The 23,881-nt window shown below is 41.7% G+C and overlaps 2 protein-coding genes across 2 annotated transcripts; both read right to left on the bottom strand.

The window, feature by feature from the left end:
• Nucleotides 1–820: 820 nt before the first annotated feature.
• Nucleotides 821–7,273, bottom strand: LOC140282116 (leukotriene B4 receptor 1-like). The gene is made up of 5 exons (XM_072376689.1): nucleotides 7,103–7,273; nucleotides 2,539–3,099; nucleotides 2,236–2,436; nucleotides 2,086–2,126; nucleotides 821–1,663 (listed from the first exon to the last, which is right to left on the bottom strand). Exons 2-5 carry the CDS (start codon nucleotides 3,088–3,090, stop codon nucleotides 1,363–1,365), a joined length of 1,095 nt encoding a protein of 364 aa, XP_072232790.1. The 5' UTR covers nucleotides 3,091–3,099; nucleotides 7,103–7,273; the 3' UTR covers nucleotides 821–1,362.
• Nucleotides 7,274–16,704: 9,431 nt separating this feature from the next.
• LOC140282191 (uncharacterized) lies at nucleotides 16,705–23,735 on the bottom strand. Its single transcript, XM_072376766.1, has 7 exons — nucleotides 23,434–23,735; nucleotides 21,263–21,393; nucleotides 20,803–21,156; nucleotides 20,292–20,528; nucleotides 19,950–20,174; nucleotides 18,959–19,034; nucleotides 16,705–18,382 (listed from the first exon to the last, which is right to left on the bottom strand). Exons 1-7 carry the CDS (start codon nucleotides 23,603–23,605, stop codon nucleotides 17,298–17,300), a joined length of 2,280 nt encoding a protein of 759 aa, XP_072232867.1. The 5' UTR covers nucleotides 23,606–23,735; the 3' UTR covers nucleotides 16,705–17,297.
• Nucleotides 23,736–23,881: the final 146 nt, after the last annotated feature.

The raw sequence follows: 23,881 nt of genomic DNA, 5'->3' as shown, positions 1-23,881 counted from the left end.
AACTCGATGAGTTCTCTTTTTCACATGATTCTACACAAACCAAAATAGAGTTGTGAATACTTTATAGCATTTCAGAATGACATTTAAGCTCCGATCCCATCCCTTCCTGTGCATATGTTTTTTTTTTATTTGATTTTGCCTCAGGAGCCTACAGGTGGAGGCTGGGGTGGTGGAGGGGCTGAAAAGCAGGTAGAAAGCAGATAGGAACTGCAGCTTGAATAGACCGCCAAGACTGGAGGCGTACATTTGATGATGAGTGGCATGGAGAGTGGGAGGCAGTTCCTCTGAGAGGCAGCGCAGCAGCTTGAGTTGCCTGCCTGAACTAGCTCGCAGGCATCTCTTCATTTCTGCCAATAGATTGCCCAAAAATGACACATGCTTTTCTACCCTTCGGCGCGTTATATCCTTTCTTGTACATTCTCACAAATGTTTTGTAACCCAAAATCCACTCCGAATTCTTTCCCACTGGCGACACTGTTCGTGGATCACATATAGGTGTAGTCCAGGCTTTTCTTCCATTACTTAGCTACTTAGCATCACCATGTAACATAGCAGTACATTGTCTTACTGGCGGCTAATTTGGCGCATCTTAAACAAAGAAGGAACAGCTAATTGGAACTCAACCATTCTTGATTAGTCAGAGTCATTTAGGAGATGTGTCTTAAAGAGGTGGAAGGAATAACTGAAGGTTACGATAAAAAATGCTCGGAAGGTGATAAAAGATGCTACACAATGTATATTATAAGTTTATAAACATTTTGTTATATGGGCTCTTTAAACATAACTTGGAAACCAAGAGAGAATTCAATTAAAAAAAAAAAAAAAGCATGCATTTTATTAGTAAAATGTAGTCTTTTAATGTCAATTCTCAACTCACCTTATAACTACTGCGCAAGCCACAGTCTTTCTGAACATTATAAGTAAATACTGCATGATGGATTGCGTTGCACAAGAAAAATAAGTGGAAACAGCAATACAGTCAAGATTTGGCACCATCCACAAGGAGTTTGCTGGTGAAGACAAGTCTGAGCATCATGGATTAAACACCACTGCTTTTTCTTCAGACCAGAGTTAGGCCCACATACCTTGATGAACATTAAACATCAACAGCTCCATTTCGCGGTGCCTCCAGGAGCAAACATGTCGAGTAACAGCACGAAGTTACATTTGATTTTGAGTTTGGGCGGACAGCAGCTGAATCATTTGCGGTTGTTGCTGCAGTTGATTGGCAGGAACTGACTGTGCATCAGCGATTGCTAAAAACCAAAACTTTTCTGTGATCGGACGGAAGGTAGATTTAAAACCCTGAATGGTTTACGGTTCCAGTGGTACCAACATCAGGCCTGTTGCCTCATGCATCCTTTATTTATCATTTTTCACTGGTTTGATGTTTGAGCTTGAGTTGGTGGCAGAGTCTTGTTCTTTGTCTTTCAGCATAACAAGGTCTGCCTCTTTGTCTTTTTCACGACTGTTCTGGCTGTTCTGTCGGCTCTTCCTGGAGGAGTCCAGCCCTGTGCCCTCAAATAAGCGAGCCATGAATGCAAGTCCTTCTCGTCTGATGTAGGACTTCCCTGCGAAGACGTAGAGCACTGGGTTGGCACAGCTGCTGATGAAGGCGATGGCAGAGGTGACAGCACGACTCCTTTGCCATATTTTAGCCAGTCTGGAAGAAGGAAATGTGAACAGAGCATTAAATTCAAGATCAATTATGAAAAAGAAACATTAATCTTGTTAATAATGTTGTCAGGATATACAAAAAAAAACATAAATTATTAACTTGCTATAGCCTATAAACCATTGCCTCTGTAAAGGTGGACTAACAAGTGCTGATTAAACTGCAAAAGCATCACCATGGTAACCCCAAAAAAAGGAGATGAAGTTGACCAACATGTTTTTAGTGAAATAATAATGAACCCCTCCAGCATTATAATTGCTTAGAATCTCCTTCACTGGACTTAATATTCAGTCTCCTGATTGGAAGTCCTGTGTCATATCCCACCACCACCCTTAACTTACATGTTGGCCTTTTTGGAGGCAGAATTGACCACATTTGGTCAAGAAGGTGGATATTGTTTCATCGCTTACTTTTCTTTCATAACACCTTCTGGACACACAGCCCATGTAACCTGAGTAGGATACAAAAACAGACATCAAATGTTGAATGAATTGAAATAACCGCATTACGAGCAAACTCTGCGCTCTGCAGCTCATCTTGCTTTGAAGAATGTGACATACTTGCACCATGTTGATCACATGGTAGGGCAGCCAAAAGAGGCAGAAGGTCAACACGATGGCCAGGATGAGCTTCTCACTACGAATGCGGCGACGGAATTTGGTCTGTCGGATCCGCCGCCAGATGCAAAAGTAGCTGACTAGGATGACTCCATAGGGGATTAAAAATCCAAGCACAAGCTCCAGGGTGTACTGCAGAATCACCTGTGCATCAAAAATACAGAATAAATGGGAGAGAGTACAGACCATTTGAGTTTTCTAGGTACTTATAATAAGATGGCATTAATTGAGTTCTTCTTGACTTACGTCACTGTTTTTATCGTGGTATGAGTCACACACCAAGGCCGAGGAATTCCTTTTCAGCCTCACTTCTCGGAAGAGAAGCGCTGGAATAGAGGCGACCATTACCAACACCCACACCACCGCCAGCACACGTACAACGGTCCTGTGGCCGACGATGGTGCCGATGCGCTGCGGCCAGAGGACCGACACCAATCTGTAGACACTCATCAGCATGATGAGCTCTATGGAAGCGTACATGTTGACCAAACAGAGGTAGAAGAGGAGCTTACACATCACACTCCCAATCGTCCAGTTCATCAAAACCAGGTAGACAATGAAGAACGGGGTGAGAGCCATCAAAGAGCCGTCAGCGATGGCTAGGTTGAGGATGAGCAGGGTGGTGACAGACTGCTTTCGGGCTCGTGCCAGGATGCTCCAGACGATAAACAGGTTTCCGGGGAATCCCAAGAGGAAGACGATGGTGAGGATTAGGGCACCCACAGTGGTGGCAGTCAGACTGTCGACAATTGTCCCATTAATGTTGTTTAGGGGGGTCGAGAAGTTACTTTGAGACATTTTTGTTCCCTGCAAGAGAGACGGTTGTTAAATGATTTTGTCAAGGGCTTCACTTATTGCATTTATTTCTCCATGCTAAGCAACCACCTAAACTTCAGACAGTTCAACTTCAACAGTTAAGATACCATTGAGACTGTGTTTTCAGCAGTTTCTCAAATTAACAAGATTATTTTGCAAATTCTCTCTTCGTGCAAGATTTTTAGAGATCTCTGACTAATAAAGGCCCTCGCCTCCACGTTTTATCTGGAGCATATATCCATTCCATGTATCAATGTTATGCAGAACAGAGTGGGAGTGTAGCGTGAGGGTAACAGGTTTTCACAGAGTTTCTTTCCATGACAAGACCAGACATGAAGGGTGAGCAACAGTCGCTAGTGCCGTCAGGATTTAAACAAAAATTCATATTTCCTGATGTGCTCTACAAGATGGATGACTCAAAATGTTCAGCACCATCACAAAACAAGGACGGAGGTTAACGTTTGGGTTTTGCAAGGAAATGTGAGCAATACAGTGAAGTAAAACAAAACAAGGCAGAGCAGCATGAAAATTGATACAAATGAATGGAACATTTGATAAGTATTTGGGCATCAGTTTGGAAAACTGCAATTGGTCACACACTGCCTTTATGAAAGTTGTTGAGGTCCTTGTTTGTTGACATGCTTTGTCACTACATCTGACAGCTACAGTTCAATGCTTTAAACACAAAGTATGCTCATTTGATAAATGATGACATAATGCTACATGCGACTGACGAGGAGTAAAAAAATCTTGTTAAATTAAAGCCTTCATGACCAGCTACAACCTTTAAATGCCTTTTTATCTCGATGACGAGAGTAACTGTGGCAGAAAGTATTTTTTCACTTCAGTGGTTTGATGGGGGTAAATTCCTGCGTGCAGCATCCACAATCTTGTCCCAGTCTTTTTCCAGGGGAGTGGAGGCTGTTATTTGAGCAAATGTAACCCTTTGGTCTATGATAAATGCTCACTGAGTGGTGCTGCATGTGCAGAGTTTTGATTTCAACCATCAAAAATGTGCAAGCCAAAAAAGTTGCTCAAAATATTTTTTAAAAAAAAACATCTTTTTGCTACATCTCAGAAAATCTAAATGTAAAAACTTGGATTTTTGTTCAATTTGTTGTTTTGCATGTGACTCATCTACACTGGGTGGCTGCTTTGTGACGTTGTTAAGATCCTTTTAGTTATTCTCAGTATTCTACTCAGAAGTGCTTTATAATCTGTCATCCCACATAGCAGACAGGTCTGGGCCAGATATGGCATCAAGCCGGCACCTCTGGCCTACTGCTGGCATGGCAAGTGGTAAGTGAACCGTATGTGGGCCAGATCTGGCCCACGTGTGGACCAGATCTGGCAAACTGATCTGGGCCAGTAAAGTGCCTTCATTCTTTGCAGTATGTGGGCCAGATGTAAGTGCATCATGTGGGCCAGAACTGGGCCAGATCAATTTTGCTACGTGGGATAATGCACTAGAAGGCAGTGTAAGGTTTTGAAACTATATCAGCAAGCAATGTTGTCATTGGGTGTCCCTTTATTTGGATGCAGCGCCACAAACACACCTTGCCACCAAATATGGTATGCTAACTACCTCTGAGTGAGTATCAGTCCGTGGCTGAGAATACACCTGAGATAAGTTCAAAGGGTTTGCTGAGATGTAGCTTGTACCCAGCTTTGCATCTGCATTAAAGAGGATGTCATAAATTTGAGTTTTCTTATTTTTTTTTTCACTTCCTCCATTTAAAAGACACAAAGTACCCAGAATAAATGGATACTCTCAACTAGGTGGAGTAGCACAGTATTGGCTTTGTTTGTTTTGGACTTTGATGAAGAAAATACCACAGCATTTCTAAACGAGCAGAGCATTCAGCTCATAATGCTCCTCTATTTATCCTAGGCTCATGTAGAAGGTTCATACTGTGCGCGCTAAAGCTATTTTATGTAACTGGAAGATTTTTAAAAAGTAACATGTCATCACTTGTTCTACATAGTTGGACTACTTATTTAGAACCACATCCTTCACATTTGATGTCATCCATCGCCCACAAGAGTACTGTCCGTACTCTTGAGCATATAATCAACGGTTCTCATCCAGATCTTGCTTTACCAGCTCGTTTGATTTTTCTTAGCCATCTGTGCTGTAATTATGGATGATCACAGGTAATTCAGGGTGTAATAGGTTGCAATGGTGGGCAAGCACACACACGGTTATATCACAGCTTAAAACAGAATGTTGACAGAACAGTCTTATTTGTTGAGTTTCGGCTTTATTAACAGTATTATTAAAAAAAAGCCTTGAGCCCCCCTTCATTTCTTCATGTTTTGCTTCCAAGCAGCCAGATTTTTTTGTTATCTTTTAATGTGGTCTTGAGCAATAGTTTCTCAGTCTTGGACATTGGCTGCTTTTTCACAAATTTTGAGTCTAGTCGCTGTATCATTCAATCATGAAAAAGGCACATAATTTAGGAGATGAATCAGTGTTGTGCCTGCATATGATAGACAACTTTAGAACCTATTTTAAATAGTATCTGCAGACACTTTGGTTCTTAAAGAGCTATTAGCTGAAAATTTGTCATATCTCAGCATGGTGTGTAGTGTGTCCTTTAAAATGCTGAAACTGGACGAGTGGAAGACAAAAGAAGAAGTGACAGGCCTAAAAAAAACTATCTGCAGCAGATTAGTAGCATTTGTAAGTGATGTCCTTAGGAAAAAATCCAACAAAGAACTGACATAGAGCCTTTCAGTGAACATCCACTGTTCATTGAAGCCTCATCAGAAATGGACTGAAAATCAGTGTCAAAAGCTCTTATGGAGCGATGAATCCTCCCCAGAGCCCGGACCTCAACATTATTGAAGCAGTGTGGGATCATGCTGACAGAGAACAGAACAAAAGGCAGCCAACATCCAAAGAAGAGCTTTGTGATGCACTTCAAGAAGCCTGGAGAACTATTCCTGAAGACTACTTAAAGACATGACAAGAAAGCTTGTCTAAGGTTCAGGCTGTGCTACTTTAAAGCCCATTGGAATTGTACAAAATGTTTTTACCTTACTCTGTTGGGTCATTTTGCATGTTTTAATAAGATGCTGCACCTATTGTCTGTTTTTTTTTTCTGTCAATATGAAAAGAAATGAGTGGCTGAAAACTTTTGCACTGCTCTGTATATTTAGTAGTGCTCAAATACGCTTGTGAACAAGATTCTTCAGAGAAAGAGCAAGAAATTCAGATTTTTACGAAGAACACAAGGAGGTCAGAGCTTGTAAAAAGTTTACTTTAAACATCTGACGATCGCATCTTGCATATCTTGCTTTTACTTGGCATAAGAATCAAAGGGGGGGGGGGCTGTTCTTTCAGTTGGTTTCTGAAGACGAGGAAAGATATGTGACCACATGGCTTGTGTTTACAGAAACCCGGTCAAACCACAATGGCAGTGCCATGACAGCAGCAGTACACAGTTAAACCGTCCTTATTGTGCAATCATCCAACGATGAAAAACAATAACCAGGTTGATGTGTCACTTTGTGCTCTCTGTGCGTCTGTTCTTTCGTTTGCTGGTACTGCGGCTACTGCTTTGATATTTCTTTTGCCATTATCTTTTGAACAAACGATGAACCTAAGGACTATGAAACCTGACTGACTGAAAAGGTGTGTTTGTGTGCACTGTGACTCAAAGGCATGCCAAGAAATTTGCACCTGTTCCGCATACAAAGACAAGCCACTCTTCCAGAAACTACACAAGACTTAGAATGACTGCATAAAGTGCACAGATTCGGTTACATCTGACACGTTCACGTCTAATAAAATCACAGCTGTCAGACGAACCTGACCATACATGACAACAGATGTGTTTCTGAAAGGCCCTGAAAATGACAGTTTCTGCTTCAAAAGCAGCAGCACAGCTCTAATTCCAAAGGCATGTTGCCAGTTGAAACCGCCATGGTGTGAGTGACAGAAACCAAAACACACTCGTGATAGAGAGACAAGAAAATGAGGCAGACTCACCCGGTCATCAACGGTAAATCACGGCGCAGGAAAGAGGGCTCACAGAGCTGGAAAAGATGTGAGTCTGTTGCAGATCTTATATTTTCTTCCTCTTCTTTTACTCACAGTTTTACTCCCCACCCACACTCTCTATCCCTCTGCCGCTCTCTGTGCCTCTTTCCATTGATTTTTTTGTAATGCTTGCTGTAACATGTTGTAAGAGAGGATAGGTGTGTCCCCATTACCTGGCCTGCCTCTGCTCTGACAGCCTGACAACGTCCTCACATGTCAAGCAATGAATTCCGACAGTTAACTGCTCACATCTCAGCTTTGAGTTCTCACAAACAGATTACTTTCCATCCCAGCTGTCAAAGATGTTGGTTGTTTTTTGATAGATATCTCAAAATCTTATATAAAGAGAAAATGTGGACAAATGGACCCCCAGTTGACACAACTACATTAGATATATGTCATTCCAGGTAAAACTTCCTGCTCTATCATAGATTTTCAAAATATCCCTGCGAAGACTTTCAGCTGGCAGGAGCTGGCATTTCATATTTTCTAAAAACTGTCTGATTGTTTTCATGTCAAGCGTCCGTGTGTATCAGTCAAACTGAGAAAACCATCTCTTTATGAAAAGGAAAGAGTCTTCCGAAACGTTTCCTGGTTCCACCGGTTATGAGTCCATTATGTCTAACAGTTGAAGTTACAAATCACACTGTCTTTACATAAGTTGCGAGAGTATAGAAAGAAGACTCTGGCAGGTAATTGAACCTTAGACTCATAAGAAACAACACTGGACCAGCTCTTTAGGTTCGGTCTGCTTGGGATTTCCTCTTTGCTTTTTGTGGATGATTTGGTCCTTTTGGCTCTCATTGAATGGAGACCTCCAGCAGGGACTGGGCAGTTTGCAGCTGAATATGAAACAGCCAGGATGCAAATTACTGCTCCAAGCCTCAGGCCGTGGTCCTCAGGCAGAAAAGGATAGACTGTCCACTCATAGTTGGAGTCGAAGCATCAGTTAGAAGAGTTTAAGTATCTCAAAGTCTTGTTCACAAATATTGATATAAGAGAATGGGAGATTAACAGGCAGACATCTATGGTGGTAAAAAGTCAAAGCTGTTGATTTGCCAGTCGATCTATATTCCAACGTCCACTTATGATCTCAGACTGTGGGAAGTGACAAAAACAATAGGATTGGAAATATAAGCGGCAAAAAATGAGCTTTCTCTGAGGGTGATTAGGTTCAACCTTAGGGATACGGTGCGGAGCTCAGTTATCAGAGAGGGGCTTGGAGAAAAGTCAATTGTTGTGGTCTGGGCATCTGGTCAGGATACCTTCCAGACGCCTCCTACAAGGAGATGTTTTGAACATGTCACAACAGGAGGAGTCCTTGGACTCGCTGGAGAGATTGTATCTCTCGGGTGACTTGGGAATGTCTCGCTGTCCCCCAAGAAGAGCTGGAGGAGATAGCTGGGGAGACGGAGGTCTGGGGATTCTTGCTCAGACTACTGTTAACATTTTTCTGTTATTCATCGGGTTTCTCTGCTGTGTTGCCTGCTTCAAGTCACTAGTTACTTCCTCTTTACATAACAGACATCACTCTCCAGTCAGAAAAATACTGTAAGCAATTACAGGTACAGACACCTAAAGTTCTGCTTCAGTACAGTGGCAAAGTAACTTTACTTTGTTACCGCTCATCTCTGCCAGGTTCTATAGGTCATAGAAGCCTTAAGTGTCTCTCTTTTTTATGTTCCAGATGTCAAAAAATCTGGAACTGTGTCTTTACGCATCAGCTGCAATGTTGCTTGATTCCTGGTGCAGTGGTGCATCATGAAAAGCCCACATAAGTCATGGAAGATCATTTACCCTCGCAGAGACCCCCAGCTAAATATTGTTGCAGACAGAGCAACCCACACCCCTAACAGCAGCGACCCTCCCCAACAAAACAGATGCTTAACAGAATGATGGGAATGGCTCATGGAACACAGTAAACTGCCTGAGGCCTTGACTTCACATTCAACACCCCCCTCACAGATCCCTATCCCATCGAGCATCTATAAGATTTGCCAGAGCAAGCCCAGCCCACAGAGCTCCCATCCCACAAACTAAAGGATTTGCTGCCAACAACCAGGTGCAAGACACCACAAGCAAGCGGTTAAAATGTGGCTAATCGATGTCTACCATGTGGTTTGACACAATCCTACCTTTTAAGCATTCTAATCCATGTCTTTTACAGGTTCTGACAGATGAATGACAACTTTAGAGTCTTTTCATTTGTTAATGTTTGTTTAGCTGTTTCGATGCTACCAGCAGCAGCAGTGTATAAAAATCCACTCTTGCATACAATATACAGATTGCAGATAACAGACTGGGCATGTTGCCAGGGTTCCACACATACTGATAGGGTTAGAGACAGCTCTAACTGACTTCATCTGTACGGCTCTGGACTTTTGCGGGAAAGCCTATATGTTCAAAATAAAAGAGGAGCGATACATTTATTTTTCAAAAACGCAAGCCACTAAGGCACTGCGATGCATTTTTTCATTCAGAAAAAAATCTGTTGTGCAAACAGATCAAGCGAGCTGGGCAACTCAGCCCTGTCAATCATTGTGTGAACCCGCAAGTAAAAGATAAGGACCAATGTGTTGATTAAGTGTATTTAGGTTTGTCAATAAAATTTCCACATACAAAACAAAACTGATGTAGGATTAAAAAGTGATGGATTCTCCATAACAGCTACGATGAACCTTTGGATCAAAACCAAGCGCAGGCAAAAGATGACAACAAGCCTTTTAGGCTCTTTTTCTGCCAAATAAACATGCAAGCAGGATGCGGTAGGATCTACAAAACCTCAAGGAATTCAGATTTTGTTTTTAACAGGAAAAAACAAACAAACATGACAAAATGTTCATGAACTATGTTGTTGGCGTTTTGTTTTTTTTCCCTCCTCAACTTGAGCTTTTGGAGACTTCCAAATTGTTTCATCGCATTTATAATTTTGGGAATAGTCCAACAGCCTTCCAGTCAGTCCAACTCCAGGATAAAGAGGTTGGGTGGACATAGTCTGCAGTAGCACCAGTGGATCAAAGACAAACTCAGAAACTCAGGCAGGTAGTATTTTAATCTCGAAATGACTGTGACAAAACATCTGATCCTCGGCTACTGAAGCTAGCTCTCGGGACGTGGAATGTCACCTCTCTGCTGGGGAAGGAGCCAGAGCTGGTGCGCGAGGCTGAGTGGTTCCGGCTAGATATAGTCGGACTCACCTCCACACACGGCTTGGGCTCTGGAACCAGTCCTCTTGAGAGGGGTTGGACTCTCTTCCACTCTGGAATTGCCCATGGTGAGAGGCACAGAGCAGGTGTGGGCATACTTACTGCCCCCCGGCTGTGTGCCTGTACATTGGGGTTTACCCTCCCTCCGCCTTCGGGTGGGGGGACGGGTCCTAACTGTTGTTTGTGCTTATGCGCCGAACAACAGTTCAGAGTACTCACCCTTTTTGGAGTCCCTGGGGGAGGCACTGGAGAAGGCTCCTACCGGAGACTCCCTCGTTCTGCTGGGGGACTTCAATGCTCACGTGGGCAATGACAGTGAGACCGGGAAGGGTGTGATTGGGAGGAACACGAGGACATCGGGGACAGTGCCTTTGGACTGGCAGATCGGGGTGGTGGTCCCCCTCTTTAAAAAGGGGGATCGGAGGGTGTGTTCCAACTATAGGGGTATCACACTCCTCAGCCTCCCTGGTAATGTCTATTCGGGGGTACTGGAGAGGAGGATCCATCGGACAGTCGAGTCTCGGATTCAGGAGGTGCAGTGTGGTTTTCGTCCTGGCCATGGAACAGTGGACCAGCTCTATACCCTCGGCAGGATCCTGGTTTTCTGTTAAACTTTCCCTGCACAGCAACTGTGGAAAACTTGATAAATATGTGTGGATGAGCAGTGTGCCGGCTTGGTGAAGGACTAATCCAGCTACTGCTGTCAATCACTACTGGAGTAGTTTGAGGTTTCATCCGGAGTTAGGGGACCAACCACCCTTCAACAGTAATTCTTCCAGCATGAGAGCAAAATATCTTCCACTTTGATTTAATATAGTGTAAAAACTCTCCTCTGGAAACAGGTTGCAGTGAAATGGAGAAGTAAACATAAGAGCACAGCAGTCCTTTTTAAACACTCCATGACACTAATAAACCCATTTCCGGAGCCTCACCCTCATGTTTTCATCTGTTAGCCATGGCTGACTTCCTTAACCATGTCTCTTTTTGCACAATCTCTGTTTCATCTCTCATCTGACACACACGGATAGTCACGTTTCTTAAAGAATGTGGAGAACCAGTGCCTGGTACAAACCCTTGAGAGTCTAAGGACATGAAGAGAGACTGAAACATCTTAGTTAATACATTTAAGAATATGTATTGACAAGGTACTCCATCATTTAATTCTAGCTTTTATGTATCAGAACATACAAAAGTGGTAAAATCAGATTTTAACTAAAGCTAAGAAAAACTGCAGAAGCAGAATGTGAAGTTCACCCCATGATCCAGTGGCTTGTAAAAACCATCCATAGCAGTTATAACTTGATTTAATGTATTTCTGTATTACATATTCAGTCTCTCACATTATAGTGGAGGAATGTTGGCCAACGTCTGTTGACAACATTATTTGAGTTCACTGAGATTTGTGGGTAATGCAATGCTTCTTAAGTTCTTGCCACAGGGTTATTGCAGCTTCTTTATTCTTTTCTTTCTCAGACATTCTGTTGTAGATTTGCTGCTGTGTTTAGGATCACTGTCCTGTTGTATGACCCAGTTTCAGCCAAGCTTTAGCTGTCGGACAAATGGAATACTTTGATATACCGAGGATTTCAGGTCCAGGTCCTGAGGCTGCAGAACAAGCCCAAATCATAAGCCCTCTACCACCGGACCAGCAAACTAACAAAACGTCTGCGTTTACAGAGCTGCTCCCTCTTGATATAGTAATCCAGTGAGACTACATTAAATGACCGTGTCATGATCCATGATTTTTCTGTTTTGATCTTCTAGTCCTTTAATTCTAGTATAGTTATTTGTGTTCTTTGTTGGTATTTTTGTTTGAACTCGTCGTCACCCCTCACGACATAAGGGTTGCTGATTCGATGTTTGCGTGTTCTCCCCGTGTATGCGTGTTTTCTCTCCAGGTTCTCCAGCTTCCTGTGATGGACTGGCGACCTGTCCAGGGTGTGCACACTCTCACACTCTCCCGCTCTATTCATGGTTTTCCTTTTTTTCCTTTTCTGGTTTAAACATTTAAACATTTTTAGTGTTTTAGTTCTGAGTTGGTGCTCTCTGTCCCTACTTTCTGTCTTCAATGTTTAGAGCCTATCATTACACTTAGATGTCCTCACAGTTCCCTTTGTCTTTTCCCCAGGTCTCTTCCACACTGACATGTTGTAAATCGGTCACAGCTGTACTCACTTCAGTCCGTTTGTATTTAAGCTCATTGGTTTTGCTCATTCTTTGCCATTGTGGCTGTCTCTGTTATTGTGTTACATCCTGTTCTGGGTTTCTCCATTGGCAGGTTGTTTTATTATTTAGTCTTTTGCGTTCCTAGTTTAGTGCTTTTTGTTTTTTTTCTGGCACAGCCGCACTTTCTGTTCCTTTTTGATAAAAAGCTCAATAATGATCCATTGCCTCTGGGCTGCTGCATCCTGCATCTGGGTCCTCCATTACATTGTCACTATCACAAATTTTAGTTGTTTCTTTTTAGTAAGTCCTCTCAAACTCTAGATTTGAAAGAGGGTATGCTTTTATTTTTCACAAGAGATGTGACTATTGAGCACTTTATCATGATTGCTACTGTTGGCTGTTTAATTCTCAAAAACTGGGACAGAAACCTTTAGCTTAGCTACTGTAAAACCCTTTTTTATGTATTGTCAGGTGTTGATTGATAAATGATAGTTTTTTTTTTTCAATTCTAAAGCATTTGATGTTCAGATTTGAACATCTATGAATAAACTATTGCAAGTACACCATTGATTACAGCACCTTGAGGTAAGGTCTCACCTTCCGCTTAAAAGCGTAGGATGGCAGCTTGAGTGTTACATGATGATTAAAGTAAAGAAAGAAAAGCCTGGACTACAAATGAGGTGTATCAGAGGCAAAGTGTTTTGTGGTAGGCAAGAACTTCCTCTGGTATGGGCTCTAAATACGCAGACCATAAAAATACTACAATGCATTAAAAGACAGGAGAAAACATGCAATAGAAAGCAGATAATATCCACTGTAGGGTTTCTATAGTTAGACTGTCAGTGATTTGACTGTCTGTGCTGTAGGATAATCTCTAATCTTTGAACTAACCCTGCTCCATCGAGCCGCAAAGAAAGAATAAACTAAACAACTTTCAGAAGTCAGTCACAAGTCTGAATAGACTCTGTACCTGCATCAAATAAATGAGTTAGTAAGAATTCAGCAGTTGTGGGTATTTTCCTTTTCCTAAACATGGCGGGCTGCAGCTCCTCGGCCCGCTTGAACCAGCTGCTGCCCTCAACTGCATCCTTTCTGCAGAGAGGAGATCCGCTCTGCAAAGATCCTGTCACAATTAGTAAGCCAGGCCAGCATAAATGCATGTATAGTTCTTGTGAATTTGTTCACAAGCAGGTCCTGAGCAGGTCTTTAACTCCTTTAAAGTGATTCATCTGTGATGATTAAAGCAAAACTTTGTCACACAGCAAATCACAGAAATGCTTGACTGGGCTTTTTCACTTTATAGTTACAGGTTATTACACACCTTCTCATACCTTCATAGCTGAGAGAATTATTATCAGTGGTTTAGCTTTCCTGTCTGCAACTGGCTTGTTTATGACTTGTCTCTACTGCCATCAAGTGGTTAAAATATGTTAAAATGATTGCTAGTGTGCCAAAGTTAAGAAAAGTTTGGCATCATGTCCAACATACCAGTACCAAATTCTATGCCAGCTGGCTTAAGACACCGAGAGTCAGTGTTCTCAGAAACGTGCCCAGGGGAAACATGTTGTTCCTGCTCACTTTAAATTTCACAATCAATACTTTTTAATGCAAAAACTTCTTACCAACATGTTCCATTTTACTTTAGCTCCACTAAAAGACACAAATGTAGCACTTGGCGTCAGTTTTTTTTTCTTTTTTTTCTGCAGAGTGATATTGTATTTGCCCTGAATAACACATGAAGCATGAATCTACCACAGCAGCTAACAACAAGTACAGCACCAACACCTGTTCTGTCAGTGCTTTATTCCTCTTTATTCACCTCAGCTAAGAACTGGCCTGCGCTTCAATGTCTATCATTGCTGAGGGCAGCTGTATTCACCCTTCTGTTCTCCCTGATCCCAGCACCTCTCAAAACAGCCTCTAGAATAACTGTGTCCACAGTGAATGGTGATGGGCTCTTTTCCAAGATCCAGACAAACCAAAGCTGTATATGTTCACATAATGGATTTTGAGAATTATGCGCAGAGAACATTGGTATCATTATGTTTTGTCAGCAATCTGATGATTCAAATGCTTTTAGATCCACATACATGTTCAATAATGACTAAAACTCTGAACATTCTGTTTATTTAAACTTGTCTATACCTGTGACCAGTTGCAGCAACAAGGTCTGTGTTAGAAACAGTTCAAATGTCCAGTTGGTGTCGGGTATGACTAATTTCAGTCACTGCCTAATTCAAACATACGCAGGTTTCCAGTCATATTCCTGCAGTTACATGAACAAGGTGTCTGTTCTAGTCAAACTGTTCCACCATTCCTCTGATTCATTAAATATGATGAATGGTTACAATTTAAATACATAAGTTGGCCTATGTACACTTACTATGTCCTCCTGTAGAATATTTACTCTGTGTCCAAACCAGCACCTGAACATATTTATTGTTTTGAACTATATATTAAGAATGAGTTGATATCAATGCTGGTTAACACTATATAATACAGCCTGTGATTAATAGTGTCGGTACCCAGTATTTGCTGTGTAATTTTCCTGAAATAATGGTGTCATTTTGTGGTATGAATGAGTGTTGTTGTTCACATGCCAGAGAACAAGGGAGAAACATTATGATTTTATTGTACTACTTTGGAGGACAAGAAAATTTAATGATATAATGATACTTATGTGAGTAGTAGGTTGCTACAAAATAAACCACTGCTGTTGACAGCAGACAGACAGGTTATCAGTAGACAACACTGAACAATAAATCTAAGAGCCAAAGTTCTTCTTAGAACAACTTGATAACCAAAGTTAATATGGCATATCAATTATTAACCGTACTGCAGATTAACAATTTCGTACAGATAAAAATGTTTTCCAAAAATGCAAATCAAAGTTTCATCCAGTTTGCAATGCAAAGTGTTTCCCAGGTGACAGTGGTAAAGCAGAACAGAACCCCCTCCTGCAGGGGGTTCATTGTGTGTCCTTACTGGCTTCTTTTAATGAATTAGTTCAATTCAATTCAGTCAGTTAGGTTGTTACATCTTAGCCGATTCAGTTAAGGTGTAATGGGATATATAAACTGAGATGCCCCATCTTGTTTAATTCAGCTAAAAAGTTACATGTAAAAGTGACACTGCACCGTCTGCACAGGCGTGCCAGCCGTCAAATACTGCCACCCAAAAGTCCAAGTAAGACAGAGATAAAACCTCATAAAATTCCAAAGGTCAAACATGGTTTGTTGATGTTCTCTGGTGTTGACATCAGATTTTATTTAGTTTTTAGCTTTTGCAAAGAATGTGCATTTCAGTTGTATTGTTAATATTTTGTTATTTTAAGATTTTGCCTGATATTAGTTAGAGTGGTAAACTGAAGTAGGAAGATTCAAAGGTCTGGACCTCTACACAAATGGATATAGCGTTATCTTATCATTGAAATTGTAACTTCTTCCTCCCCGCTCTGAGTGATGATATGGGACTTTCTTTACAGTTAAAGCCACAAGTCAGTCACAAATCAGTCATAAGACCTGAGAAGGGCCACATTAGTCCTCTCAGAATACACACACCCATGTGCATGGTCCTGTCAAAAGATAAGAGCTGTCCATGAGCAAAAACCTACACAGTATAGAGATGTAAGAACTGTATGCATCAGCACAAAAAGACAAATAAATGTAAGAATAAATACTAATCACAAATGCACTTTAAAAGATCAAATAAAGTATTATAAAGCCTACAAATATAATACGAACAAATGACTCAGGTAATCCCCTCTGGGGCTTTTTATAATCACATGCTTAAAATGCTTTTTAGCATCACATGCTTAAAAAGCACCGCATCCCTTTTTTAACATTTTAGCATCATCAGTTTTAGCATCACATGCTCAAAAAGTCCATGAACAAACCATGTTAATACAGATTATATCAGGACACACAGTGAACATGAATTATTACAAAAAGAAGTGAGAAGCACAAGATACAAAGTAAAGTAGAGTAAAGTAAAGACAGATAACTCGAACTTACAAGTCTCAGGTAAATTTTGATTGATTGCAAGAGAAGCTGCAGAGGAACATAATAACTCATCAAATAAACAGCAGATGCAGCTTTAACAGACACGCACCGTGCTACACACAGGTGCTGTACCTTAATTCCAGAAAAAAACAAATGTTTACGTTAAAATTACCACTAGTTTAGGAACTTTGGTATTGCAATTTATTCACCTTCTCTTAACAGAGGCAGAACGTGTTCAAGTATTCTTAACCTGTAGTGATGCCCCGACTGATCAAAGTGAAGTTTAAGAAAAAGAGGGGAAAGTAGTAAAACATAGACTAATCAAACTATTTCTTAGCAAGAAGTTCCTCCATTTGTACTTAAAAGAGCAAAGATGAAACAAGAGCAAAGATGAAGGATTACGTGAAGGTTCTGGTTCTGGTCTAGGTTGACCGGGTACTGGGTAATGGAATGTGCCCCTCTGTGATGGGTGGAATATCATTACTGTTGTTTCTTCTATTTGCTCGTTTATCAATGTGATGGCAGCTGAATGGCAGCACACAAATTTCCCTATGTACACAATAAAGTTTATCATATCATTTATTTCTGCAGATTTGTTGACTGCATGTTGACTCTTGAGTTCCACCGGATCATCAACGATGCATGTTTAGATTGTCCAGGATGGACTGCACTGCTGCAGGATGACTGACTGAATAATTTTTTTATATGCTCAGGTGTTCCACCGATAAGACTCAAAGGCACAGAATGAGATGCAAGTAAATGACAAATCCGTTAAATCTTATTAAATAACGAAGTTCCCTCCCCCATGACAGCTTCTGCTGCCATTTTCATTGCCTCCAATGGATTTTTGGCTCCCTTTGCTGCATCATGTCCAACAAAACCACCTTTTACTCCTCCGGCTGTAGCTATGGCTGCTACTGTCACACCAGCTGCAACGCCAGTAGCCAGTGCTACCTCTCCTCCTGCTACCATTGCTGTCGGCGCCCCCGCTAGAGCCGTTATCTTTTTCCCAGACTTCAATAATTCTGCAGGTCTCACAAAGCTTAGAACATGTTTAACCATGATTGCCACACCGAAAAAAGCCCCCAACAAAGCTCCCGTCGCTGTACCTGTCAGGCGGATCATAAGCTCATTGAACACTTCTGTTTTGGCCTGTTTTCTGACCTGTTCTGGGGTCAAGTTTCCTGATGACTCTCTTATGTGTTCTTCCTGTATTTGTATTCTTCTCTCCACACTCCGCAGAACGCCATTGGTGTAGTAGCGCCCGCTGTTATCCATGACCATCTCCTCTATTGTTTGAAGCAACGCCTGCAGCTGGAACTGGTTGCTCCTGTAGTTGTTCTGCTGTTTGTTTTTCCAGTTTACGTTATCAAAGACATGACACCGGCCGCCACACCTCTTCACCAGATCAGTCAATTTCTCATTCTGACTGACAAACTCTTCAATTTTCATCCCTTTGGGGAGCTGGTTGCCGTGAGTGAAGACAATCACGGCGTACTGTAACGCACCATCTGAGAAATATTCTAGTATTTTATTGACGACCTCCTGCTCGTGCTTTGAGAATTTGTCCACCCTAAGTACAATTAGAAAAGCATGGGGCCCAGGAGCGCACTCTGTGATACAACTCATTATCTCAGGCTCCACATCCTCCTCAGACTCGGTGTCAAAAAAACCAGGGGTGTCGATCAAAGTGATGTTGCTTCCATCGATGGACCTGGTCTCCGCTTGGCATTTCTTGGTCCCAGAGTTGGGAGTATGGTTTACCTCGAAAAGATTCTCTCCAAAAATGGTGTTAGCCAGGTAACTTTTCCCCGATCCGGTTTTCCCCAGCAGGACGATCCTCTTTGTGGTTGACGCTAGAGGAGAATAATGACTCTGATCAGTACAAGAGTTGGTTGTTTTCCTGTAGCAAGCTATTTCCATTTTACTTTTGAGGAAACAATAACGATTGCATGAAGTACGCTTTGGTTTAATTCAAGAAGCACTAATAAAAAGACTTGATCCACTACATTATTGCCTTCACATTCATTAAAAAAAAAACAGAGAGCCAGGTTTCCATTCATTAGTAAAACTCATTTAAGTGCTCCTTATAGAGATGGAAGAAAATAAATATGAATCAGGTAAAGGCTACGTTGCTAGTGGTTGTAATTTAGTAGAAGTTGTCCGAAGTTGATACAAACCTTGATGAGCACAAAAGGAAAATGGAGAGAACTCTTCTTCAGGAATAACTTGTAACAACTGGTGAGTCATGTTTTTTTTTATCTTTGTCAGGTCAAATGTGATTCACAAAGTTGTTTCCATACCACGTAATGTGCTGCAAGTCTCCTTTGAAACTTTTTATGCAATAGTTGACACTTTTTCCTTTTTCAACCTCTCCATTAACCTTCTCTTACACTCATCTTCTGTCTTAGGTCTCTTAGGGCTACACCCACCTTTGTCTTGATCTTGTTGCTGATAGTCATCTACGAATTCTTTGCATTTCAAAGCTTTCTGAACAGATCTGAAGACCTGAAGAGACAAGGATGTACAGGGTTTAACATCAGTTCCCGAATACATTCATCTGATAAAGACAAAAACATCAGTGCAACAATATAGGCTTGTTCAGTATATCGGTACTAAATTGGTACCGGGGTACTGAGGAATTTAAATCCAATGCTGCTCTTGGACGAGACTGATACTTTTTTTTTACATCTCCGCGTGACATCACCACATTGTATTTTGAACCGAGGCGAGCAAGCTGGAGCAAGCAGGTGAGCGAGCAGCATGGAGCGACTAAGAGAGATAAAGGAGAGAAAGAGAGAGAGAGACAGGAGCAGGGAGAGAATGGCAGCTGCTGCAACCTTCCCCATGCCGCAACTCGTAGATAAACCAGGTGCGCAAAGTGCTACATGGAATTACTTCAGCTTTAAAACCAAATAGCACGTTGAAGCCATTAACACCAAAGTACCACTGTGCAAACGGTGTCACAAAACATGTCTGGCCAAGGGTGGAAACACTTCCGACTTGGCAAAATTTAGGATAACTATCTTGCACTGCTATGACCTGTGCCTACTGACCAACCAAAGCTGTAAGAAAGCAGAGTAAAATGTCAGGAAAAAAAGCAGAAGAAATTAATAAGTCAAAATCAAGTTGAGTCGGCCGTTATTGTTACCAAACAGAAATTGCAGTCATGTCTGGTAACCTATGATTCAGAAGTTACCATCATACAGGCAACAAAGAGCAAATACAATGCATCTCACACGGTGCGGCATGCAATAAACTTATTAATAATGAAGTCTCAAGTCTTTAAGTTGAAGCCTGCATTGCTGTTGGTACCACATCAAAAAAATCCAAATCATCTGGAAACTAACTCTATAGTAAGCAAAAAAAGGACATCGTAAACTCTTCAGTTGGGAATAATTAGTGGCACCATGCATTAATTACCTCATAAGCCTCGTCATCATCGGGGTGGATGACAATGCGGACCAGGAGCGGTGAGCTGCTGGCTCGGTCCTGTTCAAATCTATTAACTTCCTCCAGTAACACCTTGGCTACCATGATGTCAGGAATACGAAGGGCAATCCCAGACCCCAGCACAGGAAAAGAGACAGATCCAAACCCTCTCCTCTCACAGGAAGTCAGGATGTTGTTGATGCCCAATCGCAGCACCTGTAAAAGGTAAACATCCAGTATTCTTCATGGCATGCACACATCTTAAAGGAAACATGCCCCATGCACTCTGCTCTCATGATAAGAAATTCTAACATAATCTCCCAGTAATTTCACCTGGACTGCAAGTCCATTTCCATCATCATCCCAGCGACAGAGGTTGAGGAAGAACACTGCATCAGATGGAAGTCCAGGCAACCCCTCCACCAGCACTGAGTCGCCAGGCATCGATTCATCTCCTTCTTCTGCTAGAAACTTTGAAGTCAGCTGAGGACCGACGATTTCATTCAAAATGTTACCAATTCGGGTAGAGAGGGGATTATGGAGAACCATGGGGGATACCACGGCATCAACCTGAAAGAAAAGCAGGACATGAGGTGCAGATTGAACAGCAAATTAGTCAGCGTACTGGTCTGTAGCCACAGTGATGTGAAATATGAAAAAAAAAAGAGGCGTAGCAATAAGTTGTCAAGCCAGCAACTGTGTGTTTGCATAACTTTATAAGGAGGAAATGGTGAATATGTGCAGATAGAGAACAGCATGATCTATTTTGAGAGATGTTTCCTGTCACATGATGTTTTAAAGTCAGACATCCACACCACTTTACGTTTTGCAAGGTATTTCTCACCTGTTGGGTCTCGATGGTCCCCTGAACAATCTCTACACAGACTCTGCCTCCAGGGGCTTCAGGAACTGCATCGAACAACTCTTGATCTGGACTGTCCTCACTGTGGGACTCGTAATAGCCATCAAGTATATCCATTTCAGTTTCAACTTTACTAATTTCACCAACAGCTCCAGAATCAGCCCTCTCCTCATCTGGGTGAAGCTGGGCAGAGGAGCATTCAGAGGTCAGCTCTTTCTGCTGGTCTTCCTCAGCACTGGGACTTTCCTTCAGGGAAGTCGATGGCTGATGGTTAGGTTGTAGCTCACAATCTTCACCACTTGATGAAGCAGTCGAGGCAGGAATGGACTGAGGGTCCTGTATCAAAAACACATCCCAATCTTAACAGTTTACTGTTCTCAGGAACTGATATGTGTCAGATCAGAAAAACCTTTCTGAAATGACTAAAAGAAATTGCGCTGACCTCTTCTGGAGCTGTGGGGGTGGTGCTGTTAGAGGGGGTGGGAGCTTCCAAGCTGCCCCGGACAGTGAACTCCAGACGACCATCTGAGAGCTCCACAGCATGTTTGCATCTCTTTAGGACTTCCTGCTGATCTAAAACAGAATGTGTCACATTTATTATTTCAAGCATTAAATGTGACCTAAAGAATACATTTATTCTCAGGTCATGCTGTACATAACTACCACACAGAGACAAGAATGAAACTAATCATTTCAATGAGTCGCGACAGTTATTCTTTAAAATGGCTGGTGTGGATACATGGAGTCATATTTGGGAAACAATTGAAAAATACTGATTTAATTTCCTCTTGGACACCGTATGGGTCAGACAACATATACTTTGATTCCAAGATATCTGTGGCAAAGCTCTTATAGGCCGATCAGCCACAACATTAGGACCATTAACAGGTAAAATGAGCCAATTTCAATTGAGCCTTAAACCCAAAGGCTTTAAGGATCTACTGTTAACATTCCAGTCACATGGGACAACCTCAGTGAGGTTTTTTTCACACCCTGACTGGTCAGAACATTTTTGGCAGCATTAAAAAGAACCTACTCCACACTTGGCAGGTGGTCATAATGTTGTGGCTAATCAATGACATTGTGTACACAGAATGTGTGTACAAAGGCGGACACATCATCCTTTGGGGGCACTGGGTTAGTGTGCACATTGTTTGCCTCATAAACAGGATATCACTGGGATACAAAAGAGTCTGCATTCAAAACTGAGAACATCTCTCTGCTTGAGTCTTTTTTGTAATGGTGTTTTTTTTATTTTGGTTTCTTCTTCTTTTAATCGTATGTAACAATCTTGCACTGGACTTAAACCATTTGTAGTGTTAATACAACAGCAACCCTGTTCAGTGTAGACACACACCACCTGTTGTGTAAAGTGTGTGTTATCGAATCTTAATTTTCAAGGGGCGGCTGTAGCTCAGGAGGAAGAGTCGGAAGGTCGGTGGTTCGACTCTGGCTTCCCCAGGATACATGTCGAAGCGTCCTTGGATACATGTCCCCAGGATACATGTCGAAGCGTCCTTGGGCAAGACACTGAACCCCACGTTGCTCCCCAATGTATCATTGGGTATGAATGTGTGTGAATGCTTAGAAAGCACGTAGTTATGTGTGTGAGTGGGTCAGCTAGACTAGAAAAGCGCTATATACAAGTACAAGTCCAAGTAATGAGAGACATACCGTGGCTGTCAAAGTGCAATGTATTGAACACTTTCAAATGTCTAATTGCGATTGTGTGGTGAAGGCCAACCTGTGCATTCTTTCAACCCATCCCCTGCCTTTATCTAAAGCCATAGGCCTCAAATATTGACATTCACGTCCATTTCTAATACTGTCTTCTCACCGCCTCCCTAACAGAGCTTCTATGAGTCACACTGACCTACTTTAAGTTTCCTCTACAATCAAGTTTTATGGACAAAAGCTGAGTTTACAATGGAGAACTGAAACGGCCATAATCAGAAATAAATACAAAAACATACATTTCTCGGTAAATAAATCAATATGCCAATAAATACTGCTAAAATTAAATAACGAACATAACTTTATGCTGCAACAAGTTAATGTAAACTTGTATTTTCTATTAATTTAACTTTACGTAATCACTCATTAGGGGATTCAGAAATTACGAAAGAAGTCGAGAAGTGACTATCCAATCTAAGCCAATCAGATTTTTAAAAAGTATAGATGGCTGAGTAAATAAACAGGGATATCAACACAAAGATTAATTAATGCAGGTGAATTAATATTTGCATGTGACATTATAGATTAATATCTGTTAGGTTTACCTTTGCTTTTACCAATTTACAGATGAATTCGTGGACATGAAAACCGGACTTTTCACTCACTAAACACTCACTCGAGTTTAGTTTCGCTTTTATTTTACAGCGCTTCCACACCAGTTTTGACTTGCTTTATGATTCATTGCGCAGTCTCGTTTCTAAATTAAGCACTTAAACTTGGCCCATCCGGTATTTATAAAGAGAGTTTTCAAATAAATGGGATTAATGTACCTACAGTTGGATGGACAGGGCTCCTCTTGGATAAGACAACCCCCGTCATAACATAATAAAAAGAGCAGATTCAAGTATGAGCTGAAAACTGACCGCATCTTTACGATACCTTTTTGACATCGGAAAGTTATACAGTAGACGTTATCGGCCACAGTCTCCAGTGGACCGCAGTCTCCTCCGCCGGATCTGCGTCGAACACGGAAATATTTTTCAACTTTCTTCAGCTGCTCCAGAGGCTTGTGGCACACAAAGAAAACGGGGTGCTGGTAAATATCACCCATCGTTCGTAGGCAAGGGGATTAAGCCAAGCTTCCGCAGAATGCACCACTTTGTTAAGTGAAGGATTTCCAGTTTCACAGCTCCGTGTCCGTTCCACGCAGAGCTGTGCAGATACTGAGAGCAACTGGAAAACAACCGTCAGCTGATGCTGTGGGTGGGACGGGCTGGAATCTGTCTGTCAGACCTTCATAAGCAACACTGTTAACCCTCTACGCGCAAATATTACTCTGTCCTTTTAGGTCAGGCGGTCCTATAGATCAAACTCCCTGTAATTCAAT

Source organism: Leuresthes tenuis, unplaced genomic scaffold, assembly GCF_036924035.1.
Source record: "Leuresthes tenuis unplaced genomic scaffold, fLeuTen1.0.hap1 SCAF_22, whole genome shotgun sequence".
Taxonomy (NCBI): Eukaryota; Metazoa; Chordata; class Actinopteri; order Atheriniformes; family Atherinopsidae; genus Leuresthes; species Leuresthes tenuis.
This window is presented reverse-complemented; position numbering and strand designations above follow the sequence as displayed.

Coding starts and splice junctions, on each gene's coding strand:
- LOC140282116 (XM_072376689.1), bottom strand. CDS start 3,090: ATGTCTCAAAGTAACTTCTCGACCCCCCTAAACAACATTAATGGGACA. Junction 2,437..2,538: donor ACCACGATAAAAACAGTGAC/GTAAGTCAAGAA, acceptor TTTGATGCACAG/GTGATTCTGCAGTACACCCT. Junction 2,127..2,235: donor ATGTGATCAACATGGTGCAA/GTATGTCACATT, acceptor TATCCTACTCAG/GTTACATGGGCTGTGTGTCC.
- LOC140282191 (XM_072376766.1), bottom strand. CDS start 23,605: ATGGGTGATATTTACCAGCACCCCGTTTTCTTTGTGTGCCACAAGCCT. Junction 20,529..20,802: donor GGACCATCGAGACCCAACAG/GTGAGAAATACC, acceptor CTTTTCTTTCAG/GTTGATGCCGTGGTATCCCC. Junction 18,383..18,958: donor GCAACAAGATCAAGACAAAG/GTGGGTGTAGCC, acceptor ATTCTCCTCTAG/CGTCAACCACAAAGAGGATC.